We start from the raw sequence: 22,947 nt of genomic DNA, 5'->3' as shown, positions 1-22,947 counted from the left end.
ATCTGGTACTGGACTTTTGTTTGTTAGAAGATTTTTAATCACCATTTCAATTTCATTACTTGTGATTGGTCTGTTCATATTTTCTATTTCTTCCTGGTTCAGTCTTGGAAGGTTATACCTTTCTAAGAATTTGCCCATTTCTTCCAGGTTGTCCATTTTATTGGCATAGAGTTGCTTGTAGTAGTCTCTTAGGATGCTTTGTATTTCTGCAGTGTCTGTTGTTAACTTCTCCTTTTTCATTTCTAATTTTATTGATTTGAGTCCTCTCCCTCCTTTTCTTGATGAGTCTGGCTAATGGCTTATCAATTTTGTTTATCTTCCCAAAGGACCAGCTTTTAGTTTTATTGATCTTTGCTATTGTTTTCTTTGTTTCTATTTCATTTATTTCTGCTCTGATCTTTATGGTTTCTTACCTTCTACTAACTTTGGGTATTGTTTGTTCTTCTTTCTCTAGTTCCTTTAGGTGTAACATTAGATTGTTTATTTGATATTTTTCTTGTTTCTTGAGGTAGGCTTGTATAGCTATAAACTTTCCTCTTAGAAGTGCTTTTGCTGCATCCCTTAGGTTTTGGATCATCGTGTTTTCATTGTCATTTGTCTCTAGGTATTTTTTGATTTCCTCTTTGATTTCTTCAGTGATCTCTTGGTTATTTAGTAAGGTATTGTTTAGCCTCCATGTGTTTGACGTTTTTTTCCCTGTAATTAATTTCTAATCTCATAGCATTGTGGTCAGAAAAGATGTTTGATATGATTTCAATTTTCTTAAATTTACTGAGGCTTGATTTGTGACCCAAGATGTGATCTATCCTGGAGAATGTTCTGTGCACACTTGAGAAGAAAGTGTAATCTGCTGTTTTTGGATGGAATGTCCTATAAATATCAATTAAATCTATCTGGTCTGTTGTGTCATTTAAAGCTTCTGTTTCCTTATTTATTTTCATTTTGGATGATCTGTCCATTGGTGTAAGTGAGGTGTTAAAGTCCCCCCCTATCATTGTGTTACTGTCGATTTCCTCTTTTACAGCTATTAGCAGTTGCTTTATGTATTGAGGTGCTCCTACGTTGGGTGCATATATATTTAAAATTGTTATATCTTCTTCTTGGATTGATCCCTTGATCATTATGTAGTGTCCTTCCTTGTCTCTTGTAACAGTCTTTATTTTAAAGTCTGTTTTATCTGATATGAGTATAGCTACTCCAGCTTTCTTTTGATTTCCATTTGCATGGAATATCTTTTTCCATCCCCTCACTTTCCGTCTGTATGTGTCCCTAGGTCTGAAGTGGGTCTCTTGTAGACAGCACATATATAGGTCTTGTTTTTGTATCCATTCAGCAAGCCTGTGTCTTTTGGTTGGAGCATTTAATCCATTCATGTTTAAGGTAATTATCGATATGTATGTTCCTATGACCATTTCCTAATTGTTTTGGGTTTGTTTTTGTAGATCCTTTTCTTCTCTTGTGTTTCCCACTTAGAGAAGTTCCTTTAGCATTTGTTGTAGAGCTGGTTTGGTGGTGCTGAATTCTCTTAGCTTTTGCTTGTCTGTGAAGCTTTTGATTTCTCCTTCGAATCTAAATGAGATCCTTGCCGGGTAGAGTAATCTTGGTTGTAGGTTCTTCCCTTTCATCACTTTAAGTATATCTTGCCACTCCCTTCTGGCTTGTAGAGTTTCTGCTGAGAAATCAGCTGTTAACCTTATGGGAGTTCCCTTGTATGTTATTTGTCATTTTTCCCTTGCTGCTTTCAATAATTTTTCTTTGTCTTTAATTTTTTCCAATTTGATTACTGTGTGTCTCGGCGTGTTTCTCCTTGTGTTTATCCTGTATGGGACTTGCTGTGCTTCCTGGACTTGCGTGGCTATTTCCTTTCCCATGTTAGGGAAGTTTTCGACTGTAATCTCTTCATATATTTTCTCTGGTGCTTTCTCTCTCTCTTCTCCTTCTGGGACCCCTATAATGCGAATGTTGTTGCATTTAACTTTGTCCCAAAGGTCTCTTAGGCTGTCTTCATTTCTTTTCATTCTTTTTTCTTTAGTCTGTTCCGCAGCAGTGAATTCCTCCATTCTGTCTTCCAGGTCACTTACCCATTCTTCTGCCTCAGTTATCCTGCTATTGATTCCTTCTAGTGTAGTTTTCATTTCAGTTATTGTATTGTTCATCTCTGTTTGTTCTTTAATTCTTCTAGGTCTTTGTTAAACATTCTTGCATCTTCTCGATCTTTGCCTCCATTCTTATTCCGAGATCCTGGATCATCTTCACTATCATTATTCTGAATTCTTTTTCTGGAAGGTTGCCTATCTCCACTTCATTTAGTTGTTTTTCTGGGGTTTTATCTTGTTCCTTCACCTGGTATATAGCCCTCTGCCTTTTCACCTTGTCTATCCTTCTGTGAATGTGGTTTTTGTTCCACAGGGTGCAGGATTGTAGTTTTTCTTGCTTCTGCTGTCTGCCCTCTGGTGGTTGAGACTATCTAAGAGGCTTGATGGGTGGGACTGGTGGTGGGTAGAGCTGACTGTTGCTGTCCATATGCCATCTATTTTTCTTTTCCTCTGTGCTCAGTCTAGTTCCACTTGCTCATAGGGGGCTGCGTTCGGAGGCCTCGTGCCCTGCACTTCAGACCAGACTTTCTCGTGGGAAATGCCGACGCCGACACCTCAGCTTGAGGGGCGGTGCGCAGAAGCACTGCCCATGACACCCAATTCCTCTCAGCAGTTTTAAAGAATACAGCCCTTATAGTCTGTAGTATGACCCTCAGACGAGATCTATTCGGTGTTGCCTCATGCCCAGACTACAGTCATGCTTTCCAGGCAGGAATTCCACAGAAATAATGTGCTCTTCTCAATGCATCATTTCAGGGAGCATACAGTGTCAACCTATCTCACCACCAGTGAAGTTAACCTTAATCACCCGGTCCTCTTGGTGTCTGTCTGTCAAGTTTCTTCACTTAAAGCCACCATTTTACCCTTTGTAATTGATGAGCATTTGGAGCATTGATGTTCTGGGATAGTGTCAGTATGTCTTACAAACCTCTATCCACCAGTCTTTACTTCGATTGACTACTCCTGCCTGTAATGGTGATTTTCTATTTCCATTATTTCTTCTACATTTATTGTCATTCTACTGTAAGAATGAGCATTCTCCCCTCTTTAATTATATTGTTATGGTCTCATGTATTGTATTCCCTTACCATCAGTGTTGTTCTGATCGTCAGATTGTCCCAGATTTGGCCAGTGGGACTCTCTTAAGGCTGATTCCTGTATCCTTTTGACATGTCCCCATCATTTTTTGAGAGCTTCATTATTATCTGGCAAAACGAGATGTTCCAGGCTCATCTTTTACTGCCCCTGCTTTGGAATCAGACATTTCTCTGGAGAGCCCTGGATCCTTCTAGTAGAGAGCAACATTAAAAAACCAGGATCTGGGCACTCTGTTCACTGCTACTGTGGTGTCATTGCTTCTAGAACTTTTCATCAGACAGAGGTAGGAAATATATGTATTTATTTACTATAAATTCATACACACTTGTATCTTCTTATATCTATCTATCTATTGATAACAGTCAAGAGTTCATACCAGTACTCCCAGTTCCAGTACTATACCACAAAGTTTTTGGTAGCCTTTTCCTTCCCCTTCTTGTAAATACTTTATCCAACAGTGGCTCTTGTTATGCTCTGTATATTTACTTATTTGCTCATCATAACCAACCTCTACCATGCCAGCCATCTCCTTCACCTGCCCACTCTGCGTACCCTGTCACCCAGCATCCACCGTATTGGATGCTAGTGAGCAGTTTGGTAACATGCCACTGCATGACAATGGGACTTGTCTTTTTTTTTTTTTTTTAAGATTTATTTATTATTTATTTATTTTATTTATTTTTGGCTGCGTCGGGTCTTAATTGTGGCAAGTGGTATCATCGTGTGGTGCACGGGCCTCTCTTTAGTTGTGGCGTGCGGGTTTTCTCCTCTCTAGTTGTGGCGCACAGGCTCCAGGGTGCGTGGGCTCTGTAGCTGTGGTGCACGGGTTCCAGAGTGCGTGGGCTCTCTAGTTTGTGGCACGCGGGCTCTCTAGCTGAGGTGTGCAAGCTCAGTAGTTGTGGTGCACAGGCTTAGTTGCCCCGCAGCATGTGGGATCTTAATTCCCTAACCAGGGATCAAACCCAAGTCCCCTGCATTGTAAGGTGGATTCTTTACCACTGAACCACCAGGGAAGTCCCAGGGACTTGTCTTTAAATACAGTTTTGAATATATGGCCTAGTCTCCACAGAGATCCTGCCTCAGTGATTTAGCTAATCAGAATAATGGCCTTTCTTTAACATGTTGATCATTTCCACCCCTGACTTAGCTATATATGATCTAAGAACCGCATTTAAGTGACCTCAGATTGTGATTTGCCTTAATGATAGACCCAATTTGATATTCTTGGAGTGTTTCGGAGGGTGGGAGAAGAATAAGAATGACCTGTGGTTGTCTTGTCCCTTAAATAGGTAATTCGAAGAGCCTTTCCTCTGACTTCCTTCTAGAGAAATGATTTACATACCTTATTAGCAGTGGGGTACCCTTTTTTATTTTTTAATAAATTCTTAAATAAGAACATTGTTAGTATTAATCTATGTTTGCTATGCAATAATTCTGGCCAGTGAAATTCTTTGGATGAATGCAACAAATTGAAATTTGAGGTTATGGGCAACAGTTGGTTTTTATATTTGGCTTAACATCTGGTTTATTTCTGTATTTGTTTTGTGTACCCATTTTTGAAAATGCTGCTAAGGTAATATAAAGTTTAACATTGATTCAGAAGCTCAAGAAGGAGCAGTAGATAAATGTTGTTTGCATTCTTTTTTGTAAATTGGGAAACAGGCAAGCAGTTAAACTCTGAGTTAATGTAAAAACTATTTATAGAACTTCTGGTTCCTCTGGTGAGCTAGAATGGAGAAACCATAGAAGAGGAAACCTCTGTTCCAGGAAGTAACAACAATAAAACAAGCTATCTTGAGCTGCTATGTTGTTCCTATAGCCTGGGACAGAAGAGAATTTAAGGATGATTAAATTTGAAAGAAAACTTTATTTATTTACTTCTTTAATTTAACTCTTACCTCTTCCTTCTCTTTACTCGCAACAGTCATTACATTATCCCCGCGTTCCTATGATGAAATGCCAATAAAAACAGCTATGGCCGAGTAAATGCTGTTGTGCATGTTTATTCCTCTGCCTTTTCTCTCTCTAAACCTCTGGGTGATGGTGGACTACAACCTAGAGAGACTACCTACTCCAAGTGCTGAGGGTTTTAAAGGTGAAACTTTACTTCAAGGACTTTGTAATAGAGTGGCTACAAAAGGAAGTAATCAATAGGAGTTCTTTGGTTCCTGAGCTACTTGTTTATTTTCTAATTCTTCCTATATTTTTCTTTTTTAGGCAACACCTGAGCGTCTCATCATGCATTTAATAGAAGAGCATTCCATTGTGGACCCAACTTATATAGAAGATTTCCTATTAACTTACAGAACATTTCTTGAAAGTCCTTTGGATGTTGGGACCAAACTATTGGAATGGTTTAAAATTGACAGCTTAAGGGATAAGGTTGGTTTTATAATTATGAAAGGCATGAAAGTGATTTTAACTTTTAAATTTTATTCCCCCAAAACCTTTTGCAATTGACAAGTTAAACGTTTATTTTGATAAGATTCAGTTCGCCTAAAAAGTTAGTGAATCAGTATAGACATATCTCTGCTTGGTTACTTTTATGACAGAATAACATGTTAAAAGTGGATATTTTGCCTTCTAAAAGGCAAAAACTGAAAGCAGGCTGTGATGTAGCTATAAATTCAGAAGATGGATGATAATATTTTTACACTTTATCAAAATACTTGGTGGTTACTGAGGAGATCAATAAAACATTTAAAAGTCATTTAATAGTTTAGAAAGAATATTCACCAAGTAAATTTTTTCAAGAGGGCTTAGAAACAATCTAAATAGAATTAGAAATACATTGATTTTTGAGTTAAAGACTTTATAATCATTTTAAAACAGTTTATCTTTTTGACCTTAATTTATCACTGCTGTAACTTATTTTAATCTAGCTTTGAGTTTTGTTGGTTTTTTTTTTTTTTTTTTTAAACATTGTTTGCTGTTTTAAATAGATTATCTTACTTTATTTTATGGGGTGTTTGTACTTCTCATGGAAAGAATAGTGATACCTCAGCTACTGGTACATTACTACCAGTAAACTACCTCAGTAACAGGTAGGAAGTTAGTCATTTTAAGAAAAATAAAAGGAGGGCCATAATAATTGCCTGGTGTATCTTTCTGAGTTATACTTTAAGGGAAATAAGTTAGATGTAGTTGGACTGTGGAATTCTATCGTCTAGGAAACTCAAGTGTCCAAAACTACAGGCTTGCCTTCCCCCTGATTTTGAAATTATATGTAGTTACTTAGGTTGCTGAGGAAATAAAGGCATGCTAGAGAATGAACAAAAATATGATTTAGGGACAACTAAATATTCATGTGTAAAAGAATGAAGTTTGACCTTTATACCATATTCAGTATTAACTCAAAATGGATCAGAGACCTAATATTAGAGCTAAAATTATAATACTCTTCAAAGAAAAGAAGGGGTGAAAAAAAATCATGACCTTGGATTAGGCAATGGTTTCTTAGGTATGATACCCAAAGCACAACCTTGAACAATGGAAAAAATAGATATATTGAACTTCATCAAAATTAAAACCTTTTCTACATTAAAGGTACTATCAGGAAAAACAGGACAACACATGGAATAGGAGAATATATTTGCAAATCGTATGTCTGATAAGGGTCTAGTATCCAGAATGTATAAAGAACTCTTACAACTCGACACCAAAAAGACAATACAATTTAAAATGGACAAAGGACTTGAATAGACATTTCTCCCAAGAAGATATGTAAATGGCCAGCAATCACATGAAAAAGATGTTCAATGTCATTAGTCAGGGAAATTGCAAATCAAAACCACAGTGATGGTTTTGATCACTTCACACCCACTAAGATGACTTAAAAAAAGGAAAGGAAATAACAAGCATTTTAAGGGTGTTGATGTGGAGAAAATGGAGTTCCCATACATTGGTTATAGTAATGTAAAATGGTGTAGCTGCTGTGGAAAACAGCTTAGCGGTTCTTCAAAAAGTTAAACATAGAATTAACTGTGTAACCCAGTAGTTCTACTCCTGAAGGATATATCCAAAAGAGCTAATAGGTGTGCAAACAAAAGTTTGTAAGTCGTGTTCATAGCAGCACTATTGATGATGGCCAAAAAGTGGAAACAACCCAAATGTCCATCAACTGATGAATGGATAAACAAAATATGGTATGCCATATAATGAAATATTATTCAGCCATTAAAAAAAATGAAATACTGATACATGCTGCAACATGCATAAACCTTGAAAATATTATGGTAAGACAAAGAAGCCAGTCATAAAAGATCACATATTGTATGAGGTATCCAGGTAGACAAATCACAGAGACAGAAAAGCAAGTAAGTAGTGGATGTTAGGGGCTGGAAGGAGGGCAGAATGGGAGGTGACTGCTTATTGGGAATGGGGTTTTCTTTTGGGGTGATGAAAATGTTCTAGAACTAGTAGTGGGGACGGTTGTACACAATTGTGAATGTGCTAAATGCCACTGAATTGTACACTTTAAAGTGGTTAAAATGGTGGATTTTATGTGTATTTTACCACAATTTTAAAAGTATATGACTTAAAATTACTTATTGTTAGGCACTTTTGTTAGGCACTTTTTTTTCCTTTTTTTTTTTTAGATTTTGGAAAATTCTCTGGCTTATTTCTTTTGATCTTATTTTGGCTCCTGTGTCTTTTCTTAATATTCAGAAGCTTTTTATTATTATTAATATTTATTGGAGTGTAGCTGCTTTACAATGTTGTGTTTCTGCTGTACAGCAAAGTGAATCAGGTATACATATACATATATCCCCTCTTTTTTGGATTTCCTTTGCATTTAGGTCACCACAAAGCACTGAGTAGAGTTCCCTGTAGGCACATTATTTAATTCAACCTCCATTTGTTAGTTTTTAACTTTTCTGTTAATCTGTGGCACAAAGTAATAAATCAGTTCACAACTTTGAAAATACACAGTATTTACGAAGGAAGTTTCAGATTTTTATTATAATTTTGGTGAAACATGTTCTCAGCTAAAGAAACACTTTTGACATTCGCCTGCTCTTGGAGGCTTGTGTTTTAAGATACTGTCCAAAATATATATCGCATGTACTTCTTACATGTTAGTATACAGCCTTGTTTTTTCAGTGAAGGCAGAGTCTTGGCTTTCTCTGTTACTTGTGTACGTAAGGAAGCAAAAGCTCAAACTAAGACATGCCTCTCTGTTAGAATGAGCCTTTTGTGTGTGAGCAGGTGGGCAAAGGGATTAGCCATAACGCTCAATTCCCCCTCGGTTTAAGACATACTTTTGGAACCTACTTTTGCAGAAAGAATGCCTCTCGTATAATCGTATGCTGCCTCTTCCATGTTTCCGCAGGTAACACGGATTGTATTATTATGGGTAAATAATCATTTTAATGATTTTGAAGGTGATCCTGCTATGACTCGATTTCTGGAGGAATTTGAAAAAAATCTGGAAGATACAGTAAGGCTCAGAAGAATTTTATCTTCTTCAGAGTTTAGGGATTCTTACCAACCTCCCACCCCACCCCTGAAGAATAGCAACTCAGAACAGCTTTCATCTTCTCCTGTGTCTTGATTGCCTGTTCTGAGAACTTCCTAATCTGTATTCTAGACTTCTGTTCATCCTCTGCTACTTCCGCCCAAACAAAAATCATGCTTCTTCCACAGTCTTCACTGATTTAGGCATACAAATACACATACTTTATCAGATCTACTTTAGACTTTAAGTCTCCCTTCTGCATGTGATTTCATTTGTTCTTAATATACAACACCTATGATTAATACCCTCAAGGTCTTCTTAACTTTCATGGTAGCTATTTATAAATCCATTTTGTTCTCCCTATTAGATTTAAAACTTTGAACTGCAACTGGATTGTCTGCTCCAAGAAACTTGAAATTTTAGGAAGTAAATAATAATGCAGCTCAGGAGTCAGATTGCCTGAATTAACATTCAGACTTCACCACTTGGTGGATATGTGAACTTGGACAAGTTGTCCAACCTTATATGCCTCAGTTGTCTTATTTTATGGACAGTAGCCTATAGATTGTTGAGATTGTTGTGAGGATTTTAGTGAGTTAATAAACATAAGAATCTGCCAGCAAAACCTGGCACATAGCAAATTTTCAAGAACCATTGTTATTACTCATATAGTACAAGTGGATTAAGTTGAATAAAGAGGGGGAAATTGGCAGATTTTTTTGTCCCTTTCCTTACCTCTTGGTTCCTTGTAACCTTTTCAGCAGCACATCTGCTCTATGTGAAATGGGGGGAATGAACAGGGAACTTGATTAAGAGGCCCATAGAGGCTCTTCCAGTGCTGGCTATGTAAATATTCAAGGGGCTTATGGAAAATAGAAACTGCCTTACAATCATGGGATTTTTTTCCCCAGTAATCAAGTCAGTCATCAAGTATTTATTGAATTCTACTTTATACTTCAAGCTGTTATATAGGATCACAACAGGTGTAAGACTTGGTTCCTACCCTGAAAAAAATTTAGCTTCTTGTTATAGACATGAGATTTACTTAGTACACTATTTGAGAATAGTTAAATATTAAACTGATATTAGAACCTGAAAGTTAGAATATTACTAAGTTTAAGGAAGATCTAAAATAATATAAGAATAATATTTCTAGAAGAGATGGAGACTTGAATGTGTCTTTGAATGTTAGACAATGTTGGGAAGGTGGTTCAAGTCCTTTAAGGTTTTAAATAAGGGTTTAAAAAGATTCTGGTTTTAGGTAACAGCCAGGAGATAAGCAAGATGGTAATAACAGATTATGTATTAGTAAGGTTCAGAAAATGAAGAAGAAATTTTTTTTGTCATCCCTCTCTAAATGAGACATCACTTTGAAATCTTTTCTAACCTTTTCTAGAAACTTTAAAAAAATCATATTAAGAGATCTTATTCTTTTTTTTTTTTTAAACATCTTTATTGAAGTATAATTGCTTCACAGTGGTGTGTTAGTTTCTGTTTTATAACAAAGTGAATCAGCTACAGATATACACACGTTCCCATATCTCCTCCCTCCCGCATCTCCCTCCCTCCCACCCTCCCCATCCCACCCCCCCAGGTGGTCACAAAGCACCGTGCTGATCTCCCTGTGCTATGCGGCTGCTTCCCACTAGCTATCTATTTTACATTTGGTAGTGTATATATGTCCATGACACTCTCTCATCCTGTCACATGTCACCCCTCCCCCTCCCCATATCCTCAAGTCCATTCTTTAGTAGGTCTGTGTCTTTATTCCTATCTTGCCACTAGGTTCTTCATGGCCTTTTTTTTTTTTTTTTTTTATATTCCATATATATGTGTTAGCATACTGTATTTGTTTTTCTCTTTCTGACTTACTTCACTCTGTATGGCAGACTCTAACTACATCCACCTCATTACAAATACCTCCATTTCATTTCTTTTTATGGCTGAGTAATATTCCATTGTATATATGTGCCACATCTTCTTTATCCATTCATCCGATGACGGACACTTAAGAGATCTTATTCTTGAGAGTGCTCTAGGGTGGAATGTTTCCCTCCTTCAGTTTTATTTACCCCTATTTATATGTTCTTTATTTCCTCTATATTTTAAATATAGCTCTAATTCTAATAATTTTAGGTGATTTTTAAAAGCCTATAGGAATAAATATATACATTTATATATACCTTACCCCTTTCTACTTTCTAGAAAATGAATGGTCATCTCCGGTTATTGAATATTGCCTGTGCTGCAAAGGCTAAGTGGAGACAGGTTGTACTGCAAAAGGCTTCCCGGGAGTCCCCTCTGCATTTCAGCCTAAATGGAGGAAGTGAGAAGGCATTTGGTATTTTTGTTGAAGGAGTAGAACCTGGTAGCAAAGCTGCTGATGCAGGACTGAAACGTGGTGATCAGGTAAGTAAATAACAACCACTTAAAGCCTTTTTATAAGTAATAGGTGTGCTACTTTTTTCCTCATCTGATATTTCTTCAAGTAAGCATGGTAAATTTCAGGAAGTATTTTTTAAGCTTCTTTTTAGAGGTAGTATTTTTTTAATCGTTTATTTTAAAAATGTCTTTGTCATATATCCATTACTTTTAATGGTAAATTTGATATAGTACATCCAGAAACAGCATGGTAGTCTGGCCACTATCGACCTGAATGGTCCTGCACATTCTCCAAGGATTAGGAAGCTCTATCAGTTGGCAACTTCACAGTATTCCAGAAAGATCCATATGAGAATTAGCACCCTACCCTTGCATGTTGTAAAGGAGTAAGCACTTCTATCCTTACTCTAAGTGGCCTAAGATTACCATAAATGATGGTTTTGGTTTAAATAATGTTCATATGGTAACAGAACTACATCCATAAGCAGAGTGAGCTGGCTGAAGGACTAGGAAAAGGAAGGAGACACTGGGAGTAAGTTGATAGGGATTTATTCTCTCCATGTAGGCATTAGTTAACTATAGAACAGTATATTTCAAAAATGAGATTACGGACAGCCTTTTTACTAAAAAATACAATTCCTAGACCCACCTCAGTGTTAGTAATCATATTAATCACATTCTGCAGAGATGAAGACTGAAAATCTGTATTTTGAACAAAGCTCTCTAGATAATTCTCATGCACACCAAAGAGTCTAGATAATTCTCATGTACACCAAAGAGTGGTTTCTCGTCTAGCTGAATCACTTGGGAAGCTGAATTTGTTCCACTTAAAAATTTTGGTTTGTTCACACATTCATTTAGAATGTGACTTTATTTTACTTTTAACCAAACCATACTGTCATTTTTTTAAATTAAGAGGGCATTCACAGAGACTTCCCTGGTGGTTCAGTGGGTAAGAGTCCGTGCTTCCACTGCAGCGGGCACAGGTTCGATCCCTGGTCAAGGAACTAAGATCCTGCATGCCACGAGGCCAAAAAAAAGAGGGCATTCACATTATGAAAAGGTCTACACTTCAGGACAGTGGCTCTCAACCAGCAGTAATTTTGTCACCCAGGAGACATTTGGTGATGTCTGGAGTTATTTTTGATTGTCATGACTTGGGAATTACTACTGGCATCTAGTGGATAGAGGCCAGGGATACTGCTAAAGAGCCTACAACACCCCGTGACAAAGCAGCCACCACAACAGAGTTATCCAGACCAAATATTAATAGTGCAAGGGGTTAAGAAACTCTCACATAATAAGTAAAACGTATATCGTAATAAAATATTTTAAAATTTAAAAAATGATGTAATTTTAGAAAAGAAACTCTTATATAAAGTTTTAACGATACCCTTCTTCCCCTAAGGGAGTTTTATAGAATAGAGATTTCTGGACCTTACTCAGACTACTCATTAAGAATATCTAGTAGCAAGGAACCTGGAGTCATTATATTTATTGTTCTAGTATTTTTTGGTAAACATATTTAAGAATCTCGTTCTTCACAGGAAGAAAAAAAAAAAGAAAAATCCAGTGGTTTCATTCCTGACAGAGGAGAGAAATTTATCATGTTTTTACTTCTTCCCTCAGTCCTCCCAAGTATGGTTGAAATTATCTGAGATTTTAGATCTAGATTATAAGTCATTTTTTTAACATTATGGATGTTCTGTTTTAAGAGTACTTTGACATTTGCATTAAGTTTCATAAGATTATTATTAACAATCATTTAGATATTTGCACCTGCCTTACTGATTTCATTGATCACCTCCACTTCATCTATGCCAATATGTCCCCATTATTTTATCTCACGATTGTCTTCTAGTACTTCTAGTACCTTGTCTAGTACTTTTTTCAAAAAGGGTAAATGAGTACTATAACTTTGTGTCCTTACATGTCTTGATGATACTTTTTTGTTCAGTGGAGTGTAAAAATCTTTTATCACAGTCATTCTTCCCTCAGAACATTGAAGTCACAGAAAAGTATCACATCACTTAGTGTGGCCCAAAAGAAATCCAAACCATCCTTTATTTTTCTTTTCTAGGTACCTCTGGTTCTCCTCCCCCCCCCCACCACCAACCCCCACAGTGATCCTTATAGAGTCTCTGTTCTAAGTCTTTGGAATTCAGAATTTTCATGGGATTTTTTTTTTTAATCTATTTATTTATTTATTTATTTGCCTGGTACTAGATGATCCATTTCAGTATGTAGACTGAAGACTTTTTTGAACTCTGGGGATTTTACTTCTGTGATTTTTTTTTTTTTCTTTTTCTTTTCCTAATATTTTGTTTCTCACTCTTTTTTATCCTTTTGAAATCTTTGTGTCAGTCCTTGAGATCTGTCCTCTGTACTGCCTTTTTTTCTCATTGTGTTTATCTCTTTATCCTTTTTCCTTGGAATTAGTACTTTTGAATAAGCTTCCTGATGATCCTGAGGTGCAGCCAAGTTTGTGAAGCCCTGATGTGAGTGATCAGCAGTGTCAAATGGAACAAGACCCCATCACAGTTGTGCTTGTTGCTTTTTGACTGCCTGATTCAGTCAGCGGCAGGAAATGATATTAGATGCATTTAAAGTACCACTTTTAAATGAATTTATCTCTCTTTCAAATGCAGTAAATTTGCATTTAGAATACTTCACTAAAATTTGTACATACACACAGGTGATAATTTTTATGAGCTGATCTGACACAATTAAAAATTTTCCTTCATATATAAAACATTATGTTTTTAAAAAATTTTTTTCTAGTATGATCCCAGAGGGAATGAACTTTAAAAAAAAATGTTTATAGTAGAGATTTAGGAAAATACCACAATACAGAGAAAAAAAATTAGATAGTAACTCCACTACTCACAGAGATAAGCATTGTTCACACATAGGTGCATTTTATTTAAGTTTTATTTTTTCACCATTAAACTTAAGATTGCAGAAATAACTAATACTGTTTTTGTCTTAATTTGTATTTTTCAAACACTTTTCTCAAGATAATGGAAGTAAATGGACAAAACTTTGAGAATATAACGTTTGTGAAGGCCCTTGAAATTTTGAGGAATAATACTCATCTTGCACTTACTGTAAAGACCAACATTTTTGGTGAGTTTTGTTGTCAAAAACTATCTGAGCCCTTTTGCTTGTTGATACAAAAGAAAAAAATCACTACAGTGAAAGGGAGGAAAGTAAAAATACTTAAAACATGTTTCTATCTAAGATTTTTGAACATTTTTAGGATCTTTAGTGCTGAGATATAGTATTCTGTACTCTAGAATTTTTATTTGTATTTAATTATTTTGAAATCTTAGTTTTAAAATAGGTGTACAACTACACTTAGTCATTTATGAAATGTCTACTGAGTATCTATTATGTACTGTACTTTGCCTGGGGATACTGAATGAAACTTAGATTGATCTGAATGAAACTGAGAAGTCATAGTCAGGCTTTTTTTCTCCCTGCTAATGTGCAAATCAGTCTACTTCTAATGTTTTAGCTAGCTTTCTGAAATAATAATATGAATGCCAGATTAGCTGTTTCATGGAAATAAATTCAGTAAAACATTGAATTAATTAATCAGTGAATTGCTGATTTTTAATAACAGTATACCTTTCTTTGTAAAAATATTGATTACTGTTCCTATAGTATGTTTTGATCATGTTACTGTTTGAATGAAGCAAGGACTAAGCTTGTACTTTTAACTTAATCTACTATTTGGGGTTTTTTTTTTTTAACTTTTGGAAGACTGTGACTTAGTTTGATTAGATTTCATAGGATTTTCTCTGAAATTCTGAGAAGGGCAACAGTAAAAAAAAGTGTAGCAATTAAAAACTATCAAAGAAAATTTAAGAGTCATTATAAAGTAGGAAGGAAAAAAATTTCTCTACATCATTTAGGTTGAAATTTGAGGAATAAGAGTTGAATTTTAAAACTGTGCCTATGGAAAAGGAAGTGTGTGTGTGTGTGTGTGTGTGTGTGTGTGTTTTCCCCCCACTTTGGCTCCTCCTTATCCTGCACTTAGTCATAATGAAAAATGAAACATTTGGTGTTTTTCCTCTCTTCACTTGAGTCCTTTTCACTGAATTACATCATGCTAAATCTGGCATATAATAGTCTATTGGCAATTTCCAAATATTATATAAGTTTAGCATAGAATAAGTAAACCTTAGCAGTTTCTGGATTTCCTAGTCTTTGGACTAGTATCTAGAAATATCAACTTTTGGCTTAAAATAAAAGGATTCTGATTTTGAAAAATATGAAAGCAGAGGTTGCTCTGACATTTAAAGCATATTGTTTAGTCTCTCTATTCAGTTTCTCCAGCTCTGTTTCATAGGGTTCTTTTTTTTTTTATTATTTTTTGGCTGCGGTGGGTCTTCATTGCTGTGCATGGGCTTTCTTTAGTTGCGGCAAGCAGGGGCTACTCTTCGTTGCGTTGCACAGGCTTCTCATTGCAGTGGCTTCTCTTGTTGTGGAACACAGGCTCTAGGTGTGCAGGCTTCAGTAGTTGTGGCACGTGGGCTCAGAAGTTGTGGCTCGCGGCCTCTAGAGCGCAGGCTCAGTAGTTGTGGCACACGGGCTTAGTTGCTCTGCGGCATGTGTGATCTTCCCGAACCAGGGCTCGAACCCATATCCCCTGCATTGGCAGGCGGATTCTTAACCACTGCGCCACCAGGGAAGTCCTCGTAGGGTACTTATAAGCATCAGTACCTTTAAACTTTTTTTGTTCCTGGCACATAATAATTACTAACTAGTATCAAATGTGGTTGTGTATAAAAACATAGAGGTAGTATAATGTAGTGGTTAACAACATGGACCCTGGGAGACAAAATTGATCTGAAGGCTGCAAGAGGAAGAGAAACCACAACCTCTGAACTCTTTGGATGGTGAGAAGCAATTGCCCAACAGAACCCTAGATTGGATGTTGCAGAGTGTGGGAGTTACGTGGTGCTACAGAAGGGGGCCCGTACCCTCAAGACCTCCTTCCTTGCCCCAGCCAGAGTGTAATCAGCCAACATTCTCCTCATGCAAAAAACACCAAAGAGTATCTCAAAGAAATATTAGTAGAAAATTTGTTGAAATGGAGCATTTTAGCCTGGATGTGGTGCCTGGAATAAAGTCCCAGTAACTCTGGCATTATCATGAAGCAAAGTTGAGCAGTTAGGTCATCCTGCATGGAATTCACAGTCAAAACACCTACAAAAAGGCAAGCTGTGACCAGAAAACAGATTTGTTTAGATGATACTAGGTATTTGCTCATTTTGTGTTAATTAGAACTGACAGCAAGGGATCACCAGTTATAAGAGAACCAGGATTATTGAGGGGTGATGGTAAAGAACCTAGTAAGTGAGCTTATAGATTTTGGAGAAAATAGTTAATTTGAGGAGGAGAAGAAAACCATTTCTAGAACTCAGCACAGAGAGATTTAAAAATTCATTCCTTAAAACAAGAACAGGATATTTGGAAAAAAGACAGTCACTGAGAAAAATACCTCTTGGGGTTATTTTAAATATGCAAAGGCATATTTTAGTAGAAAAGACAGAAACATTCAGTAGAATGAGTAGGTAACTTGAGAAAATCAACTTTATAGAGCAAAAAAAGACAAAATGCAATTGAGCACTATTCCAAGAGATCTAAAAGAAAATGTGAAGAAGAAAGTATTTAGGAAACAATGGCAGAGGCCATTCCAGAATGAAAGAAAGATGTGACTCCCAATTCAAAGGACCACCTATAATCTGAGCAAAATTAGTTTAAAAAACTTGTCTTCTATTTCTAGTATTGACTGAGAACAACTAAAGGAGCTGGCTAGTGAAGAGCTACCTGCCATTGAACAGAGAAGTTAGACCTTAAAGAGGTAAACTGGAGCCATATCTGCCCTGGAGCATTTACCAGTACAGAAAAAACAACTGAGAGACTGAGCTTTTTTTGGCAATAGGCTCCCAGGAAAAGTTGAAAGAGTTGGAATCCTGCACTTGTTAAAATCACAAACTCTGGATGTGTCAAATCCCTTACCACTCATCCTGAGACTGTACCCCCCAAAGGATGTTTTATTTCCCAGGGCTATTTTCCCATCCATAGAATGTAGCTGAGAGAAGGAGCTGCTGAGAGAAGGTTCGTAGCGTAGAGCCTACTAAAGGCCAGAACACTAGCATAACAACATTTGTTCCTGATTGAGAACTTGAGTATCTAACTCTGAAGAGAATGTGGACTGTACTCTAGGCAACTCAGAAGAACCTCAAGTTTTGACCTGGCCCTAGGTCTCCAGTACCTGGCAAAAGAAAATAGAAATCCTCTTTAGAAGATGCTAGCAGCAGCCTATTATTTGTAAAAATAAGTTTCCAAATACAGAGTCAAACAATCCAACATTGTGAGGCCCTCTTAAAAATCATTTTAAGCCAGAACCAACAGAAACAGAACCGTAGGAGCTCCAGAATATCAAACACAGACTTTAAGGTGCTATTTGATATGTCCTTATGTCCCTGAAGATAAAAAGCAAATTAAGGATTCTGGTTCCGGTTAAGATGGAGTAAACAACATGCTACCCTTCATTTCCCACTGCACTCAACAATAAAACCTAAACAAAAATCATGATCCATCTATTTGAGAACTCAGAGAATTCAAAGTACCACCACCAGAAGTGAATTTACCATTTTTTTTCACTCCAGTATCCCCCGGACTGGACTCAAGGCAACATGAAACCTGGATGTGAATATTATGGTGCAGACCTAGAAGGACCCTGAAGCAGCCTGACTTAAGGAATGGGAAAGGAAACTCCTAAAGCTCAGACAGAGGGGGAATTCCCACAGATTTTTTTTTTTTTTCACTCTTGTTTTCTCCATATTCTCAGGCCCCAGCCTCCAAGCAATCCAGTGGCATTGACTGAGAAAATGTTCCTCACCCTTTAGTGAAGCAGTGGCTCCAAGAAAACAAAGCCAATGTCACTGCTTTTTCCCCCCACTCTCTCTGTCCCCCTCTACTTGGCCCCTAAGGCACTGCAGTGGACAGTTTCCCTCTAGAGGTCCAAAAAAGGGGGCCTAAGGAACTAGAAAGTACCAGGTTGATAACTAAGATGGAGAAAACAACCCCATAAAGTTGTTTATGAAATCCTGGGCTCACCCCCATCCTGTAGGTGCGTGAATCTGATCGTATTTAGCATATCATAGACTTTGAGAACTGGCCCAAGCAGACCTCTACTCAGGTCCCAGACTGACCACTAGGTGGTACAAAGTGGACAGATCTGTATAGCACTGCAGAGGCTTTGAAAATTGAACACTGGAACCACAACCCGCAGAAGGCTAAACAAAAATACCAGCATTTCCCATGGGATGCAAATACGACTCAGAGCAGTTTTAACTGTAACAAGGATTCGTCACAGTTTTCTTTGTATTTATTTTGTATGGGGTTTGCTCAGCATTTGAATTTGTGCATTGTTGTTTGCTTATCAGTTTTCAAAATTTCATGGCCATTATTAATTACTACTGCCCCTTTTCTTTCCCTCCCGTGTGGGAAATCAGTTACTTATATGTTAGAAGATTTGCATCCCATCTATCTCTTACATTCTGTTCTATTCTTTCCAATTTTTTCTTTCTTTCAGTTTGGGTATTTTGTAATGACCTGTGTTTAAGAAAATAATCCTATTTTCTGCTGTATGCAGTCTACTGATAAATGCATGCACTGAATTTAATTTTAGATATTTTTCAGTTCTGGAATATCCACTTGAATCTCCAGTTCTCTGTTGCACTTCTTCATCTTTTTCTTCATCTTTTCATCCATTTTATCTCTTTTCCTCTATGTTCTTTAATATATTTGTAATGGTTATTATAAAGTCCTTGTGTGTTAACTCTAACATTTGGATTATCTTTTATTCTGTTTTTCCCTCTGGCTATTTTCTTTCTTTGTGAGTCTTAAAATTTTTATTGTATGCTGTACTTTGTATACAAAGGAACCTTAGTAGTGAAATTAGTATTTTCTCACAGATAGGATTTGCCATTTCCTCTGTTTAATCACATAGGGTAAGCGGAATTGAGCTGGGTCAGGCTGGGTTGCAGAATTACTTAGACTGTGTCCATTGGTTTCAAGTTGAGAGACTTGTCACGTGCTTGATGTAGGCCCCTGCTCTAATGGAACTTTGTCTCTAACAACTCAGAGATTGTGGGAAATTTGACTCTGCTTATTCAACCTTGTCCTCCTACCTCCTCCCCCACCTCCAATCTCTTGATTCAGAATCTGGTACCTTTCTGTCTCCTTTTTTTGTAAGTTTTTCCCTTCAGAGATTTTGAGCTTAGCTCTTCAGCCTCCCACCCCAAGCAGATAAATCTGTTGTGTGTTTGTTGGAAGTCTCTCCCTGTTGTGTGACTTTGTCTCCTGAGTACCATGAGAGTCTAAGAAATTTCCAGCCTCATGCCTTGTCTTACTAATAGAGATATCTCATGAAGAAAAGTGACACTGCTTTGGTGCCTCTCTGTATTCCAGTTTTCTTGCCAGTACTCGCAGCCATCAAAACTTCTCTTTCCTCTAGTAGAGTCCTTCCACCTGAGCCTCACCTTTTGTTTATATTTAGATTCAGCAATGTCCCCAGAGAAGAAAACAGCTGGCAATCTCAGTTTACCCTCTTCCTGCTCTGGAGTTTTTATTCATCCATTCCTCTTACTTTTCACAACTTTCTAACATCTTTAAAAATCCAACCAGTCAGATAATTTTATTATTAGCATTTTAATTGTTTAATAAAAGTAATACATGCATGTTTTGTAAATTACAGTACTAAAGAAAGACACCACCCAGTGGGACCATATTGTGTACAATATTCTATACCTTTCCACAGCAGTTTCATACAGGTTTACTTCTTGTGTAATTGTTATTGCATCGAATTCCATCACACTATTATCATAATCTATTGATCTGATGTCATATTGATGGATGTTTTAGGTTGTTTATAGTTTTTGCTATTTACAATGATGTAATAATCCTTTGTACTTATCTTTTATGTTTATATAGATATAGCTATAAGATAAATTCCTCAGAGTGGAATTACTTTTATAATTACTGTGGTTTTACTTTCTAAAAGTTTCCCCAGTCTATGTACACTTCATTCATCAATGTATAAGAATGCCTCTGCAGTGGGTATAATCAACTTTACAGTTCCTGATATACAGTCTTTAATAATGAAGGAAGTTGAGCACTTTTCTTATGTGCTAACATTTCTTCTTTATGAACAGTCTTCATTTGTCCATTTTTATGTTGAGTTATTCATCTTTTATTGATTTGTTTGAATGCCTTATAAATAAATAACAGTATCTCTTGGTCCTAAGGGTTGCAAATTTTTTCCCCAGTTGTCTTTTGACTTTCTTTGTTTGTTCATTTGTTTTGGGTTGTGTGTATAAATACACATACACACATACATATATGTAGAGAGAGAAATCTTAAATCTTTGTGTAGTCAAATTTATTAAACATTTCTTTTATTAATTCTTGGACACCTTCATTTTTGGTTCATATATTATATCTGATATTGATGTTTAATGGTATTGTAATTACATTTGCTTACTGACATTAATTTTTGTCCCTCACTATTTTTTTTTAGTTTAACACAATCATTTCTTTATCTACAAATCACAAGCTCTGCAGATTTTTACTTATATACACAAGTCCAGTGAAGATATAAACTACTTTTTACACTCTTGAGTCACCTTACATACACACTGCAGCCAGGGATATCTGCTGCCCAGAGATTTCCTGTTGCTCTTAACAGAAAATTCAGACACCTTACCATAGCATTATCAAGCCCTTTCTCTACCTTGTTCTTCAGTCATCTTCATTTTCTTGAATTTTCCTTCTACCACAGGTACTTTAAACTTGAGATTTCCTCTACCTAGAATTAATCCTTCTTCTCCCTTTGCCTAGTTAAAATCAACTCACTTTACTGATCTCTTCTTAACACAGTGACTTAATGAAGGACAATTTTCCCTTTCTTGCTCTCTTAACTAGTTCCTCGCGTTATGTTCTCTCTGTACCATATATCTTTGACTGACTATGTTTCACAACAGGAGGAATCTGCAAACATCTAGCATAGTGCTTGACGTGTTCGTAGGTCAGTAAATATTTTTTGAATTGGTGAGTATCTTGATTTTAGCTCAAAAAAGCATTTTTATTTTTACCACGTGGCTTAAAATAAAGTGAAATTTTTTAAGACGACTGAAAAGAATTTACTGTATTTTAATCAAGCAAGGTATCTTTGAAAGGTGACTCCCAAAGATTTCTGTTATCTTGAAGACAGAAACTGTGCTTTTCATAAGCTTGCCTGGATCTAGGCAAAGAGATTGCTGGAAAGGCAAATGCCCCACTGTGCTTGTACTTTCCTTAAGGATGAAGTATAACTCACCAGACTTAGGATTGATAGAAAGTTATCTATAAATGCTTGGTTTTTTACTTCAGACCGCTGTAGTGAATGCTTAGTGGCTTTCACTCTACTGAATTAAGTCTCACAGATGTTACCTTGAGGAAATTGTCATATATTACAAAATTTAGTACTATTTATTTCTGGTAAAAGCAGGTCCAGCAGAGCTCTTCCCATTTTGTTGATGGCTAAATTTTACAAAACAGGGCCTGACTTATAGTACTTATATCTCATCTCAAATGATGAGGGATAACATATAAATAATAGAATCTAATTATCTATTTCTATAAAATCTGGGTTGATTAGCAATTATACTGCTTATTACCTAAATAGGAACCTTGGGCTTTTGAAACATGCTGGCAATCTGCCTGCTTCATTTATGTTTTCCCCAGTGAATTTCTTTTATCACTGTTGGACAACATCATAAGTACAGTCAGGTATAAAAGCTGAAAAATGGATATAGCTGATTAATAAAGGGTGAGTATAAATTTCGTAATGAAATGAGTTTTAATGAATGAGGCTGTGAAAGGCCCAGTGATAGAAAGCAACTATGTTTATTTTTAAAATTTGTTGTGGATATAAAAACTTTCTAATGAAAAGAAAAGAAATGACAGTTTTATTTATTTATTTCCACAGTGTTCAAAGAGTTGCTTACTAGGACCGAACAAGAGAAATCTGGTGTTCCTCATATTCCCAAAATTGCTGAAAAAAAAAGTAATCGCCACTCAATCCAGGATGTACCAGGAGATATTGAACAGACATCACAGGAGAAAGGAAACAAGAAAATAAAAGCAAACACTGTTTCAGGTGGAAGAAACAAAATCAGGAAAATTTTGGATAAAACACGATTTAGTATCTTGCCTCCAAAACTGTTTAGGTAGGTAACAGCAATCTTAGTCATGTAGGCATTTTCCTATTGACCGTAAAGATTTTTGTGGGAGAAGGGAAGTTTTGGGTCAGTTTTGTTTTTTATACAACTATTGCATCATAAAATCTACAAGCAATCCGTAAATAAGTAAGAGTAAATTCTAAATGTCTCCTCATCACTTCCAAGAAGTTACCATTGTTAGATTATGTATTCTTCCATTAGCCTTGTTTTGAATTTTAGAAAAGATTGCTCGTTTTATTTTATGAAATCTTTTTTTGTATATTTTTGGTCCAATATCAGTCCCTTGATCTACAAATTTGGACACCTTAAAACTTGGGACATATTCACTGATACTATTTTTTTGCCTTTTTTTAAAAATTTTATTTTTTTATTTTATTTATTTTTGGCTGCATTGGGTCTTTGTTGTTGCGTGTGGCCTTTGTCTAGTTGCGACGAGCGGGGGCTACTCTTCGTTGCAGTGCGCGGGCTTCTCATTGCGGTGGCTTCTCTTGTTGTGGAGCACAGGCTCTAGGCACGCAGGCTTCAGTAGTTGTGGCATGCGGGCTCAGTAGTCGTGGCTCGCGGGCTCTAGAATGCACGCTCAGTAGTTGTGGTGCACGAGCTTAGTTGCTCCG

At 36.5% G+C, this 22,947-nt stretch overlaps 1 protein-coding gene across 8 annotated transcripts in view; it reads left to right on the top strand.

Annotated features, from left to right (window-relative positions):
• Positions 1-22,947, top strand: part of RAPGEF6 (Rap guanine nucleotide exchange factor 6) — a 229,205-nt gene that overhangs the window by 147,293 nt on the left and 58,965 nt on the right. For all 8 annotated transcript variants that reach the window (XM_036846996.1, XM_036846991.1, XM_036846995.1 and 5 more), the window contains 5 exons: positions 5,412-5,576; positions 8,527-8,634; positions 10,858-11,061; positions 14,052-14,160; positions 22,081-22,321. In XM_036846996.1, coding sequence (XP_036702891.1) covers positions 5,412-5,576; positions 8,527-8,634; positions 10,858-11,061; positions 14,052-14,160; positions 22,081-22,321 — 827 coding nt within the window. The remainder of the gene's footprint in view (positions 1-5,411; positions 5,577-8,526; positions 8,635-10,857; positions 11,062-14,051; positions 14,161-22,080; positions 22,322-22,947) is intronic.

This window comes from Balaenoptera musculus, chromosome 3 (genome assembly GCF_009873245.2).
Source record: "Balaenoptera musculus isolate JJ_BM4_2016_0621 chromosome 3, mBalMus1.pri.v3, whole genome shotgun sequence".
Taxonomy (NCBI): domain Eukaryota; kingdom Metazoa; phylum Chordata; class Mammalia; order Artiodactyla; family Balaenopteridae; genus Balaenoptera; species Balaenoptera musculus.
The sequence above is the reverse complement of the archived record's forward strand: the minus strand, read 5'-3'. Positions and strand labels throughout refer to the sequence as shown.